This window comes from Erythrolamprus reginae, chromosome 10 (genome assembly GCF_031021105.1).
Source record: "Erythrolamprus reginae isolate rEryReg1 chromosome 10, rEryReg1.hap1, whole genome shotgun sequence".
In the NCBI taxonomy this organism is placed as follows: domain Eukaryota; kingdom Metazoa; phylum Chordata; class Lepidosauria; order Squamata; family Dipsadidae; genus Erythrolamprus; species Erythrolamprus reginae.
In genome coordinates, this window is record NC_091959.1 from 4,806,210 (window position 1) to 4,820,174 (window position 13,965).

A 13,965-nucleotide genomic window follows, 5' to 3' on the forward strand; every position below is an offset into this window, starting at 1 on the left:
CAAGCCATCGGTTGATGGGACCTGTAGTCCAAATGAAGGAAAAAGGCAGCTGCCCCGGTGGAACCTCTGCCTGTCTCCTCTGTTGGTTTCAGAGGATCCCTTGCAAGATCCCTACGCTCGCTTTGCTCCAAAGGCTCGCAGCCAGAGCCACTCCGGATTGAAGAACTACATTACCCAGCGTGCTCGGCCAGCCGGGTGCCGGGAAGAGGCGGGGCGGCGGGTCTCTTGCACACTCCCCCCCCCTCTCTTTTTTTTCCGGCTTCGGAAGGGGGGCAAAGAAACAGGGATCGGGAATCTCAGCATGGCCCACGAGTTAAGAGGTGAGTTGGCGGAAAGCGAAGCGACGCCGAATTCCGCTCCGGCCGGGCAGGGTGCAATGCAAAGAAGGCCAGGCGGGATCCGCTTTGCAAAAAATATACATGTGTGTATATATATATGGGTCTCGGCTGGGATTCAAAGAGCTGCCCCAGGTTGCAAGCTGGATTTGGGGAGGAGGGTGGGGTCTTGTGGTGGGGGTGAGGTATACTCTGGTGGGGCGGTGGATGATGGGCTGCGGGGTTGGTTTCAGGGTCCTTTGCGATGTATATTATGGTGAGGCAGTGGATGATGGACTGGCGGGGTTGGATGATGTGTCCTTTGCGCTGTACACTGGTGGGGCGGTGGATGATGGGCTGGGGAATTGGATGCAGGGTCCTTGTGGGGCAGTGGATGATGGCCTGGGGAGATTGGATGATGGGTCCTTTGCGCTGTACACTGGTGGGGCGGTGGATGATGGGCTGGGGAATTGGATGCAGGGTCCTTGTGGGGCAGTGGATGATGGCCTGGGGAGATTGGATGATGGGTCCTTTGCACTATACACTGGTGAGGCGGTGGATGATGGGCTGTGGGGTTGGATTCAGGGTCCTTTGCAATGTATATTCTGGTGAGCCAGTGGATGATGGGATGGGGGATTGGATTCAGGGTCCTTTGCGCTGTACACTAGTGGGGCAGCGGATGATGGGCTGTGGGGTTTGATTCAGGGTCCTTTGCGCTGTACACTCTGGTGGGGCAGTGGATGATGGCCTGGGGAAATTGGATGATGGGTCCTTTGCACTATACACTGGTGGGGCAATGGATGATGCGCTTGGGGGTTGGATTCAGGGTCCTATGCGCCAAACACTTCGTTGGGCCAGTGGGCGATGGGCTGGAATGTTAGATTCAGGGTCCTTTGTGCCATACATTCTGGTGGGGCGGTGGATGATGGGATGGGAGGTTGGATTCAGGTGGCTCCCTTTACTGGTACACCTGGACTGGTCCGAACCAATAGCATTTCACCCTGCTTTCATGGGTCTCTCTGCAAAGAGGTGTAAACAATCCACCTTTTATAGTTAACCACGATGTTGTGAATCTTGACGTATGAATCTACGAGGGTCGCCCAGAAAGTAATGCACCACATTTTTTTTTGTTCAACATTTATTGAGCACAATGAAACACACAAGAATGATGTTTCTTCTACACTCCCACGTAATCTCCGTCCCGTTCTATGGCCTTCCTCCAGCGAGACACAAGGGCGTGTATGCCCGGTCGGTACCACTCCTTGTTCTGGTCACAAAGCCATTTCTGCACTGTGCGAACCGCCTCTTCGTCATCCACAAAATGTCTTCTGCGACTAACCGTACTTCTGTCGACTGCAGATTCCCCATAAACTGTCCACAAACATTTGTGAAAGTTCCCAACAGTTTTTTCTCCGTAGTGAGAAATTCAATGACGACACGCCACTTGTAACGCATGTCACTTACAGGCACCATTTCGAAACACTGCTGCAGCTACGCTATGTGTCTGAAGAAACGTAAAATTTACACACGCACTCCTGACATTTCAAATAACGAGTAGTAGATGCTTGGAACAAACTTCCAGCAGCCATGGTTGGTAAATCCACAGGAAGTGAATTGAAACATGCCTGGGATAAATATATTGTACAGTATATCCATCCTAAGATAAAATACAGGAAATAATAGAAGGGCAGGCTAGATGGACCAGGAGGTCTTTTTCTGCCGTCAATCTTCTATGTTTCTATGTTTGAATTGTTTTGCATTCATACCATTACTGTAGGCCAGTGTTTCCCAAACTTCTATAATTTTTGTAATGCTTAGTACCCCTCATCAAAAAAAATGGATGTATTTTAATAACAATCAAAATATATTTCTTTTTTTCCTTTTTTGGCACATACTGTACACCAAATAATAATAAACGAAAAATAAAATTATTCATAATAAAATATAAATAAAATTTATATTATAAATAACATTTATTTGGATCAAAGAGAAGGATGAAATTTTCCGAACGCCATCACTCTACTAAACAAATAATTCCCTCAACACTGTCAGACTTTCTACTAAATCTGCACTTCTATTCTACTAGTTTTTCTCATCATTCCTATCACCCATGTTGACTGTATGACTGTAACTTGTTGCTTATATCCTAAGATTTTTATTAATATTGCTTCTTCATTGCTTATTTGACCCCTATGACAATCATTAAGTGTCGTGCCACATGATTCTTGCTTGACAAATGTATATTTTATTTTATGTACGCTGAAAGCATCTGCACCAAGACAAATTCCTTGTGTGTCCAATCACACTTGGCCAATAAAATTCTATTCTATTCTATTCTATTCTAAATTGTTTGTACTGAGATGGCAGATCGTTATAATTTGGTTCCCTGGTTGTTCATTTTAATCTGAGATGCGGTTCCACGTCCAATAGTCAGTTCCTTTTTTCGACTTAATGTCTACAAATGCTGAAAAAGCAACTTCACGTAAGTTTCAGAATTTTTTCTGAACGCGTACCCCCACCAAACTCTTCCCGTACCCCTTGGCGGTATGCATGCCACATTTTGGGAAACACTGCTATAGGCTGAGAAAAAAAATATTGGTGCATTCCTTTCTGGGCGACCCTCGTATCTTTGGGGGCTTTTGGGGGGGAGGTTTCCCAGCCTTTTTTTTGCCAATGCTGGATCTGAAACGGAGACCTTTGTCAAGGAAGTGGTGTGCTGGAATCCTGAGCCATGGTGGTTCTAAGCCAAAGGAGATCAATTTGATCCAAGATTGCCTAACACATTTTTTTATTTATTTATTTATTTTATTTATTGGATTTATATGCCGCCCTTCTCCGCAGACTCGGGGTGGCTAACAACAGCAGTAAAACAGTACTGTATATATTTGGACCGGGGGTCACTGCTCACAGTCACTCATGCCCTCATCACCTCGAGGTTCGACTACTGTAACGCTCTCTACATGGGGCTACCTTTGAAAAGTGTTCGGAAACTTCAGATCGTGCAGAATGCAGCTGCGAGAGCAATCATGGGCTTTCCCAAATATGCCCATGTCACACCAACACTCCGCAGTCTGCATTGGTTGCCGATCAATTTCCGGTCACAATTCAAAGTGTTGGTTATGACCTATAAAGCCCTTCATGGCATCGGACCAGAATATCTCCGAGACCACCTTCTGCCGCACGAATCCCAGCGACCGATCAGGACCCACAGAGTGGGCCTTCTCCGGGTCCCGTCAACTAAACAATGTTGGTTGGCGGGCCCCAGGGGAAGAGCCTTTTCTGTGGCGGCCCCTACTCTCTGGAACCAGCTCCCCCCAGAGATTAGAACTGCCCCTACCCTCCTCAACTTTCGCAAACTCCTTAAAACCCACCTTTGTCGTCAGGCATGGGGGAACTGAGATATCTCCCCCGGGCCTATACAATTTATGTATGGTATGCTTCTGTGTATGTCTGTTTAATAATGGGGTTTTTTAATATTTTAAATTGTAAATTATTAGATTTGTTATAAACTGTTTTTATTGTGTTGTGAGCCGCCCCGAGTCTATGGAAAGGGGCGGCATACAAATCTAATAAATAATAATAATAATAATAATAATAATAATAATAATAATACAAAACCCAATACTAAAAACAGTTAAAAACCCATTATATAAAAACCAATCATACATACAGACATTCCATGCATAAAATTGTAAAGGCCTAAGGGGAAAGTGTATCTCAGCTCCCCCATGCCTGGCGGCAGAGGTGGGTTTTAAGCAATTTACGAAAGGCAAGGAGGATGGGGGCAATTCTAATCTCAGGGGGGAGTTGGTTCCAGAGGGTCGGGGCCGCCACAGAGAAGGCTCTTCCTCTGGGTCCCGCCAAGCGACATTGTTTGGTTGACGGGACCCGGAGAAGGCCAACTCTATGGGACCTAACTGGTCGCTGGGATTCGTGCAGCGGAAGGCGGTCCCTGAGATAATCTGGTCCAGTGCCATGAATGGCTTTATAGGTCATAACCAACACTTTGAATTGTGACCGGAAACTGATCGGCAACCAATGCAGACTGCGGAGTGTTGGTGTAACATGGGCATACCTTGGGGAAGCCCATGATTGCTCTCGCAGCTGCATTCTGCACGACCTGAAGTTTCCGAACACTTTTCAAAGGTAGCCCCATGTAAGAGCGTAATATAATATTTCTCTCTGGGGACGCAGGGTCCTCTCCAACTTCTCTGGATTTTCCATGGATGAATGCAGGAAAAATACCTGCGGAAATCCGTAGTGATTGTTCTCTCTCCGTTTGCCCTGATATGTTCCCAAAATAGCCATTTATCTCAGGTCAGGTCAGGCAGGCGATGCTATCCTTCAGAACCGCTACAGCTGTTTATAGCAAATCAAGTGTCCCTGTAGTTTTAATCCTTGGCATCCTTTATCCCTTCGCTTTTCTCTCGGCGGGAACCAATGGATAAAAAGGGCCCTATTATTATTATTATTATTATTATTTTTAAAAAGGGAGATTATGCTTTGCACTTCGTTTGTCTCCCTGTGCAAATCTACTCTTCATATATTAAACTGGCTGATTGGTACCCAGCAAAATACTTAAATCTTTAATCCTAGTTTTGGGGGATAAACCAAAATTGGCTGGTGTTCTAAAGCAAAGACACACCACGCATGAAGTCTGCTCTTACAAAATTGTAGTGGTGAGGTTTTCATGGTACACTTTATAATTTAACTTGGAAGGTGGAAGTGAGTGGAAAGAGCGTTAATGCTTCTTTGCCTGGCCGTGTCCTGGATTCACTTCTCTCTGCATTAAATAATTCTAGGTGGAGGATAGTTAAGACACTAGAAACATAGAAGACTGACCGCAGAAAAAGACCTCATGGTCCATCTAGTCTGCCTTTATACTATTTTCTGTATTTTATCTTGGGATGGATCTATGTTTATCCCAGGCATGTTTAAATTCGGTTACTGTGGATTTATCTACCACGTCTGCTGGAGGTTTGTTCCAAGGATCTACTACTCTTTCAGTGAAATAATATTTTCTCCCGTTGCTTCTGATCTTTCCCCCAACTAACTTCAGATTGTGTCCCCTTGTTCTTGGGTTCACTTTCCTATTAAAAACACTTCCCTCCTGAACCTTATTTAACCCTTTAACATATTTAAATGTTTCGATCATGTCCCCCCTTTTCCTTCTGTCCTCCAGACTATACAGATTGAGTTCATGAAGTCTTTCCTGATACGTTTTATGCTTGGAACAAACTTCCAGCAGACGTGGTAGATAAATCCACAGGAACTGAATTTAAACATGCCTGGGAGAAACATATATCCATCCTAAGATAGAATACAGAAAATAGTATAAGGGCAGACTAGATGGACCATGAGGTCTTTTTCTGCTGTCAGTCTTCTATGTTTCTATATTTCCCGAACCTGTGGACTTCCCTGATAATTCCCTGATTTCCCTGTTTTCCAGATTTGCTGGACACCCCTGTTTTAGAGGACTTAAGCTTATAATAAATCTTTTATCATCATTTGGGCTGCACGAATCTCATGATTTCCCCCGTGCTTGGCATTTTTATTTTTTCGTATGAAATTATCACCTTGGGGTGGGGTGGGGGAAACCCAAGCTTGTCAGAATCATCTTTCAACCCAGACTGAGCAACCTGTACTCGGTTTATAAGATGGTCGGCGAGATGGCGATGCTTGTGAGATGGTGTCCTTGAATGATTCCTTCTTCTTCTCTCTCTTTGGCTCGCTTAGTGTTTCCCCTGGCCTGTGCCGTACAGAACTACGCATGGGGTAAACCAGGACGGGAGAGCCAAGTGGCCAAGTTCTTAGAAAGCAGCGACCCAACGGTACAGATTGACGCCGATAAGCCCTACGCGGAGGTGAGTTCTCCTTGCAGATCGACTTACGATATATTTCAGAGTACAGTGGTACCTCTGCCTAAGAACGCCTCTACTTACGAACTTTTCCAGATAGGAACCGTGTGTTCAAGATATTTTTTTGCCTCTTCTCAAGAACCATTTTCCACTTACAAACCCGACCCCCCCCCCCGAAACTGTAACCGGAAAAGCCAGGGAGAAGCCTCTGTGGGGCCTCTCTAGGAATCTCCTGGGAGGAAACAGGGCCGGAAAAGGTGGGGAGAAGCCTCCGTGGGGCCTCTCTAGGAATCTCCTGGGAGGAAACAGGACCGGAAAAGGTAGGGAGAAGCCTCTGTGGGGCCTCTCTAGGTATCTCCTGGGAGGAAACAGGACCGGAAAAGGTGGGGAGAAGCCTCCGTGGGGTCTCTCTAAGAATCTCCTGGGAGGAAACAGGACCGGAAAAGGTGGGGAGAAACCTCTGTGGGGCCTCTGTGTTCGGAAACTTCAGATCATGCAGAATGCAGCTGCGAGAGCTATCATGGGCTTTCCTAAATATGCCCATGTCACACCAACACTCCACAGTCTGCATTGGTTGCCGATCAATTTCCGGGCACAATTCAAAGTGTTGGTTATGACCTATAAAGCCCTTCATGGCATCGGACCAGATGATCTCAGGGACCGCCTTCTGCCCCATGAATCCCAGCGACCGATTAGGTCCCACAGAGTTGGCCTTCTCCGGGTCCCGTCAACTAAACAATGTCATTTGGCGGGACCCAGGAGAAGAGCCTTCTCTGTGGCGGCCCCGACCCTCTGGAACCAGCTCCCCCCGGAGATTAGAACTGCCCCCACCCTCCTTGCCTTTCGTAAAGTTCTTAAGGCCCATCTCTGCCGTCAGGCATGGGGGAACTGACACATCTCCCCCGGGCCTATACAGTTTATACATGGAATGTTTGTGTGTTTGTTTGCTTTTAATAATGGGGATTTTAGTGTTTTTTAAATTATTAGATTTGTTTTTACATTGTTCTTGTTATTGTTGTGAGCTGCCCCGAGTCTACGGAGAGGGGCGGCATATAAATCTAATAAATAAATAAATCCCCCCGTGCCATTTTTCTCTTCCTTTCCAGCTCTGGATGAGTGCTCACCCCAACGGTGATGCTGTCATTCTGGATAACCGCATTCCTCAAAAGACGTTAAGCCGATGGATCGCGGATAACCCTGCCTGCCTGGGGTCAAAGGTGAAGGAGAGCTTTCAAGGTCAGCTGCCTTTCCTCTTCAAAGTGCTGTCGGTCAACACAGCGTTGTCCATTCAGGCCCACCCTAACAAGGTAAGGGGTTTTCCTTGGGTAGGCGTGGGGATATTTTGCCATGTTCCAATTGCGATGGCTCAATAGATTGCCTTGGGGTTGGTGTCACCCCCTAGGCCTGATTTTAACTCTTTTTCTTTTGGGAAGAGGGATATGTGTTGTGCTGTTAGTTTAAAACCTTACGCCAGTGATGGCTAACCTATGGCAGGGGTGCCACAGGTGGCATGCAGAGCCATATTTGCCGGCACGCAAACCATTGCCATAGCTCAGCTCCAACATGTATGTGTGTGCTGACCACAGAGGCTCTGGAAGGGCATTTTTGGCTTCCGGAGAGCCACCAGGGGGATGGAGGCCGTTTTTACCCTCCTCCAGCTCCAGGAAAGCCTTTGGGTCTACTAGAAGTTGGGAAAACAGGCCATTTTCAGCCTCAGAGGGGGTAGGGAAAATTGTTTTCACCGTCTCCAGGCACTGAATTATGGGTATGGGCACTTGGGCATGTGCGATTGTGCGCACCCATGCTATTTCGGCACCCGATGGAAAAAAAGTGAATTATGGCATCAGAGGGTCAAACATAGGGGGGAAGACCACAATTAATTTCAGGGTCAAATTAGACTGTTTTTTTGCTGGGTTTGGAAGCATTAATATTTTTTTATTTTTTTATTAGATTTGTATGCCGCCCCTCTCTGCAAAAGACAACGTTAACAAATCTAATATTAAAAAAATCTAAAAACCCCAATTTAAGAGATCAGTCATACATAGTCATACCATATATAAATTTTCAATTCCCCCATGCCTGACGACAGAGGTGGGTTTTTAAGAGCTTAGGAAAGGTGAGGGTGGGGGCAACTCTGATATCTGGGGGGAGTTGGTTCCAGAGGGTCGGGGCCGCCACAGAGAAGGCTCTTCCCCTGGGTGCTGCAATCGACACTTTACAAGGGAGGGCTCATCAGGCCAGTTTAGCTGACCTCCATCACTATGGGGTTCCAACTCAGCTGCTTATAAGAGAAGGAACCTTTTGGACCCATCTCCAAATTTTATTACTCCTGAGTCAGTTGTGGGTTGCTACCTTTCACTAGTCCACCTGTCTTTGCATCTGAGGCCCCTCCCAGATTCTGCGATCCGTCAATCAGAAAATGATCAGGTATCATTTCAGTGATCAAAGCTGACTTGGACCTTGGTTTTACCCGTTCCCCGTTTCTTCTCCTAGGAACTGGCCGAGAAACTTCACGCTCAATATCCAGAACATTATCCAGACGCCAATCACAAGCCTGAGATGGCCATCGCCCTAACCCCCTTTGAAGGCCTGTGCGGTTTTCGACCTGTGGAAGAGATTGTAGCTTTCCTACAGCGTAAGTATGCAATGGGAAAGGTGGGTGGGGGGGGGGAATCATTGGATACAAATCCTAAAAAAGATAAATAATCTAGTTTAGTAGATCCTGAGAGTTTTGGACAGAAGGTTTCTTACTTAGAACTTTGCATTGGGGAAACGTTGGGAAAACATCACAATGAAACTGTAGGTAAATGATCTTGTTTAGTAGATCCTGAGAGTTTTGGACAGAAGGTTTCTTACTTAGAACTTTGCATTGGGGAAACGTTGGGGAAACATTGCATTGGAACTGTAGGTAAATGATCTAGTTTAGTAGATCCTGGGAGTTTTGGACAGAAGGTTTCTTATTTAGAACTTTGCATTGGGGAAACATTGGGAAAACATTGCATTGGAACTGTGGGTAAATGATCTAGTTTAGGAGATCCTGGGAGTTTTGGACAGAAGGTTTCTTACTTAGAACTTTGCATTGGGGAAGTGTTGGGAAAACATTGCATTGGAACTGTGGGTAAATGATCTAGTTTAGGAGATCCTGGGAGTTTTGGACAGAAGGTTTCTTACTTAGAACTTTGCATTGGGGAAACGTTGGGAAAACATTGCACTGGAACTGTGGGTAAATGATCTAGTTTAGTAGATCCTGAGAGTTTTGGACAGAAGGTTTCTTATTTAGAATGTTGCATTGTTTATGTCCAGGATGCGAGGGGTCAGTAACTATTTTCACAGCCTTCATTGAGTCTGTCATCTGCACCTCTATAACTGTCTGGTTTGGTTTTGCAACCCAACAAGACCGACACAGACTTCAGAGGATAATCAGAACTGCAGAAAAAGCAATTGCTGCCAACCTGCCTTCCATTGAGGACCTGTAGACTGCACGAGTCAAAAAGAGGGCGGGGAAAATATTGACTGACCCCCTTGCATCCTGGTTATAAACCATTTCAATTCCTACCCTCAAAATGTCGCTACAGAGCACTGCACACCAAGACAACTAGACACAAGAACAGTTTTTTCCCCGAATGCCATCACTCTGCTAAATAAATAATTCCCTCAACACTGTCAAACTTTTTACTATGTCTGCACTTCTATTTCTACTAGTTTTTTCCCATCATTCCTATCACCCATTTCTTCCCACTTATGACTGTATGACTGTAACTTGTTGCTTGTATCCTAAGATTTTTATTAATATTGATTGCTTCCTCATTGCTTATTTGACCCCTATGACAATCATGAAGTGTCGGACCTCATGATTCTTGACAAATGTGTCTTTTTCCTTTATGTACACTGAGAGCATCTGCACCAAAGACAATTTCCTTGTGTGTGCAATCACACTTGACCAATAAAGAATTATTTTTGACTCATGCAGTCTACAGGTCCTCAATGGAAGGCAGGTTGGCAGCCATTGTTTTTTCTGCAGTCCTGATTCTCCTCTGAAGTCTGTGTCGGTCCTGTTGGGCTGCAGCACCAAACCAGATAGTTTACAGAGGTGCCGATGACAGACTCAATGATTCCTCTGTAGACTCCCGTCATCTCTTTGGCCTTTTCTACAGATGTCCCCGAATTTCGGGCTCTGATCGGGAATGTAGCAGCGGAACAATTGGAACGAAGCGGGAGAGATGACCCCCGTGGTGTCACAGCGGCTCTGAGGGTCTGCTTCACCAGATTGATGAAGAGCGAGAAGAAAGTCTTTGTTGACCACCTCAACCAGCTGGTCAAGCGGATTTCCCAGGAAGGTTAGTCCTGTAGGAGACCCAGAGAGGTTTACACAGAGCTACAGTAGGGTGCGGGCGGTACGGACCTTGGGGAGTAGTTGATTCCAAAGAGCCGGGGCCACCACAAAGAAGGCCCTCCTCCGCGGGCCCACTAACCGACACTGCTTAGTTGATGGGACCCGGAGAAGGCCAACCCTGTGGGCTCTTAATCAGTCACTGGGAGGCATGCGGCAGGATATGACCCCGTAAGTAAAATAAAATGGTATGTAAAATTGACCTTGGGTATTAAGGCAAGAATGAGTACGCCATTAAGAGTTCTCTTCCAAAGCTATAGATTTCTTTAAGGAGCCTGGATGCTTGAAGTCCTTTAAGATCTTCCTTCTCCTGGACTTGAGCTTTCTTTCTTTCTTTCTTTCTTTCTTTCTTTCTCTTTCTTTCTCTTTCTTTCTCTCTCTCCTTTCTTTCTCTCTCTCTCCCTTCCTTCCTTCCTTTCTCTCTCTCTCTTCTTTCTTTTTCTCTCTCTCTCTCCCTTCCTTTCCTTCCTTTCTCTCTCTCTCTCCTTTCTTTCTTTCTTTCTCTCTCTCTCCCCCTTCCTTTCCTTCCTTCCTTCCTTTCTCTCTCTCTCCTTCCTTCCTTCCTTCCTTCCTATCTCTCTCCTTTCTTTCTTTCTTTCTTTTTCTTTCTTTTTTATTAATTAGATTTGTATGCCGCCCCTCTCCGTAGACTCGGGGCGGCTCACAGCAATGATAAAAACAATGCATAACAAATCTAATATTTAAAAACTCTAAAAAAAGCCCCTTATTTAAAAAGCAAAACACGCACAAACATACCATGCATAAACTATATAGGCCTGGGGGGGAGATGTCTCAATTCCCCCATGCCTGATGGCAGAGGTGGGTTTTGAGGAGTTTGCGAAAGGCAAGGAGAGTGGGGGCAATTCTAATCTCCGGGGGGAGGAGTTGGTTCCAGAGGGCCGGGGCCGCCACAGAGAAGGCTCTTCCCCTGGGTCCCGCCAGACGACATTGTTTAATCGACGGGACCCGGAGAAGATCTCAACAAGGTCCCCAAATTGACATTGGGTATTAATGCAAGAATGAGTATACCATTAAGAGTTCTCTTCCAAAGCTATGGATTTCTTTAGGGAGCCTGGATGCTTGAAGTCCTTTAAGATCTTCCTTCTCCTGGACTTGAGCTTTGGTGAACCTCAACAAGGTCTCCATCCTGTTTCCACCAACTGGAGACTCTTCACTATTCTGTCGGATGACTTTTTGGGACTCTTCTGTAAGGCTAATCTGAAGACACTGAAATGTATCTGCCTCACACATCCCAACCGGTTAGGTGTTGATGACCCCATAAAAAACTAGTTGCTTGGACCAGCCCTTGCCCAATTCCCTTTCCTCTGTCTTCTCCTTCAGCTGCTGCAGGTAAAGATATTTCGGCCAGTTGTGGCGAACTCCTTCTCAGGCTACATTCTCAGTACCCAGGCGATATCGGTTGCTTCGTGATCTACTTCCTGAACCAGTTGAAGCTGCAGCCGGGGCAGTGCATATTCCTGGGGGCAAATGAACCTCACGCCTACCTCTGTGGAGGTGAGTTTCTTCAAAGGAAGCGCGTACCTGTGCCTGGAATGGGGTAGAAACATAGAAATATAGAAGACTGACGGCAGAAAAAGACCTCATAGTCCATCTAGTCTGCCCTTATACTATTTCCTGTATTTTATCTTACAATGGATCTATGTTTATCCCAGGCATGTTTAAATTCAGTTACTGTGGATTTACCAACCACGTCTGCTGGAAGTTTGTTCCAAGGATCTACTACTCTTTTAGTAAAATAATATTTTCTCACGTTGCTTCTGATCTTTCCCCCAACTAACTTCAGATTGTGTCCCCTTGTCCTTGGGTTCACTTTCCTATTAAAAACACTTCCCTCCTGGACCTTATTTAAGCCTTTAACATATTTAAATGTTTCGATCGTGTCCCCCTTTTCCCTTCTGTCCTCCAGACTATACAGATGGAGTTCATTAAGTCTTTCCTGATAAATGTTATGCTTAAGAGTTGCCATGAAAGCTTTGTCCCAATCACCAGGAGATGGGGAATTCTGGTCCTACCTTAGGCATGAAAGCCAGATGGCTGTGGAATTCTGAGAGTTGAAGTCCAATCATCTTAAAGTGGGGAAACCTTGGCCTTATGGTTAACGTTCTCCCCTTGACCATCAACACAATGACACAGGCATTGTTGTCCAACAGGAAGTTTATATGCAGAGGGCCTGCTCTTCAAGCCAAGAATCCATTTTCTGCTCATCTGCAGCCATGTTTCGATTCCTGGTCTCTTGCTCTTCAGAAGGAGGGTAACGCCGTTTACCAAGACCCTCTAGGAAAGGTTGGCAAAGACGGCACCCACCGTGGCTTTTAACAGACAGTATTTTGCATTCACTTTCCTATTAAAAACACTTCAGTCCTGGACCTTATTTAACCCTTTAACATATTTAAATGTTTCGATCATGTCCCCCCTTTTCCTTCTGTCCTCCAGACTATACAGATAGAGTTCATGAAATCTTTCCTGATACATTTTATGCTTAAGACCTTCCACCATTCTTGTAGCCCATCTCTGGACCCGTTCAATTTTGTCCATATCTTTTTGTAGGTGAGGTCTCCAGAACTGAACACAGTATTCCAAATGTGGTCTCACCAGCGCTCTATATAAGGGGATCACAATCTCCCTCTTCCTGCTTGTTATACCTCTAGCTATGCAGCCAAGCATCCTACTTGCTTTTCCTACCGCCCGACCACACTACTCACCCATTTTGAGACAGGAATATAGTATAAGGGCAGACTAGATGGCATACAAATCTTTTATTTGTTAGATTTATATGCTGTCCTGAGTCTTCGGAGAAGGGCGGCATACAAATCCAATAATAATAATAATAATAATATTAATATAATAATAATAATAATGTCTTTTTCTGCCGTCAATCTTCTGTTTCTATGAGCACCGCCCCCTAGAGTCAGGAACGTCTAGCACATATGTGCGAGGGGAACCTTCACCTAATGTGTGTCTGTCCTTTACAGACTGCATCGAATGCATGGCCTGTTCCGACAACACGGTGCGCGCTGGCCTGACGCCCAAATACATCGACGTTCTGACCCTGTGCGAAATGTTGAACTACACACCAGCTCCTGCCAGCTCAAAGTTGCTGCCCCCGACTCCAATCCGCCTGGACCCTTGCATCTCCCTGTATGACCCTCCCGTTCCAGATTTTGCGGTCATGAGGATAGAGGTAAGGATCCCAACACTGGTGAAATCACACAATGACCCGCTAAGACTGTCCCACTTTATAAATGTGATGGGCAGGATTCCTTCCGGTCGTAAGAGGATTGATGCGATTCTCTCTCTCTTCCTGTTCCAGCTTCAATTGCTTCCTTTTCCAGTTTTAGCTACTTCCTGTTTGGTTCATTCGCTTCCTGTTCCAGCTTCAGTT

General features: G+C 45.7%; 1 protein-coding gene across 1 annotated transcript in view; it reads left to right on the plus strand.

Moving 5' to 3' along the window:
* The first annotated feature begins 28 nt into the window (after positions 1-28).
* The window catches only part of MPI (mannose phosphate isomerase), a 16,202-nt gene continuing 2,265 nt past the window's right edge, over positions 29-13,965 (plus strand). The window contains exons 1-7 of the mRNA XM_070762634.1: positions 29-320; positions 6,051-6,178; positions 7,279-7,479; positions 8,666-8,807; positions 10,327-10,509; positions 11,904-12,077; positions 13,556-13,764. Coding sequence (XP_070618735.1) covers positions 302-320; positions 6,051-6,178; positions 7,279-7,479; positions 8,666-8,807; positions 10,327-10,509; positions 11,904-12,077; positions 13,556-13,764 — 1,056 coding nt within the window. The 5' untranslated portion in view covers positions 29-301. The remainder of the gene's footprint in view (positions 321-6,050; positions 6,179-7,278; positions 7,480-8,665; positions 8,808-10,326; positions 10,510-11,903; positions 12,078-13,555; positions 13,765-13,965) is intronic.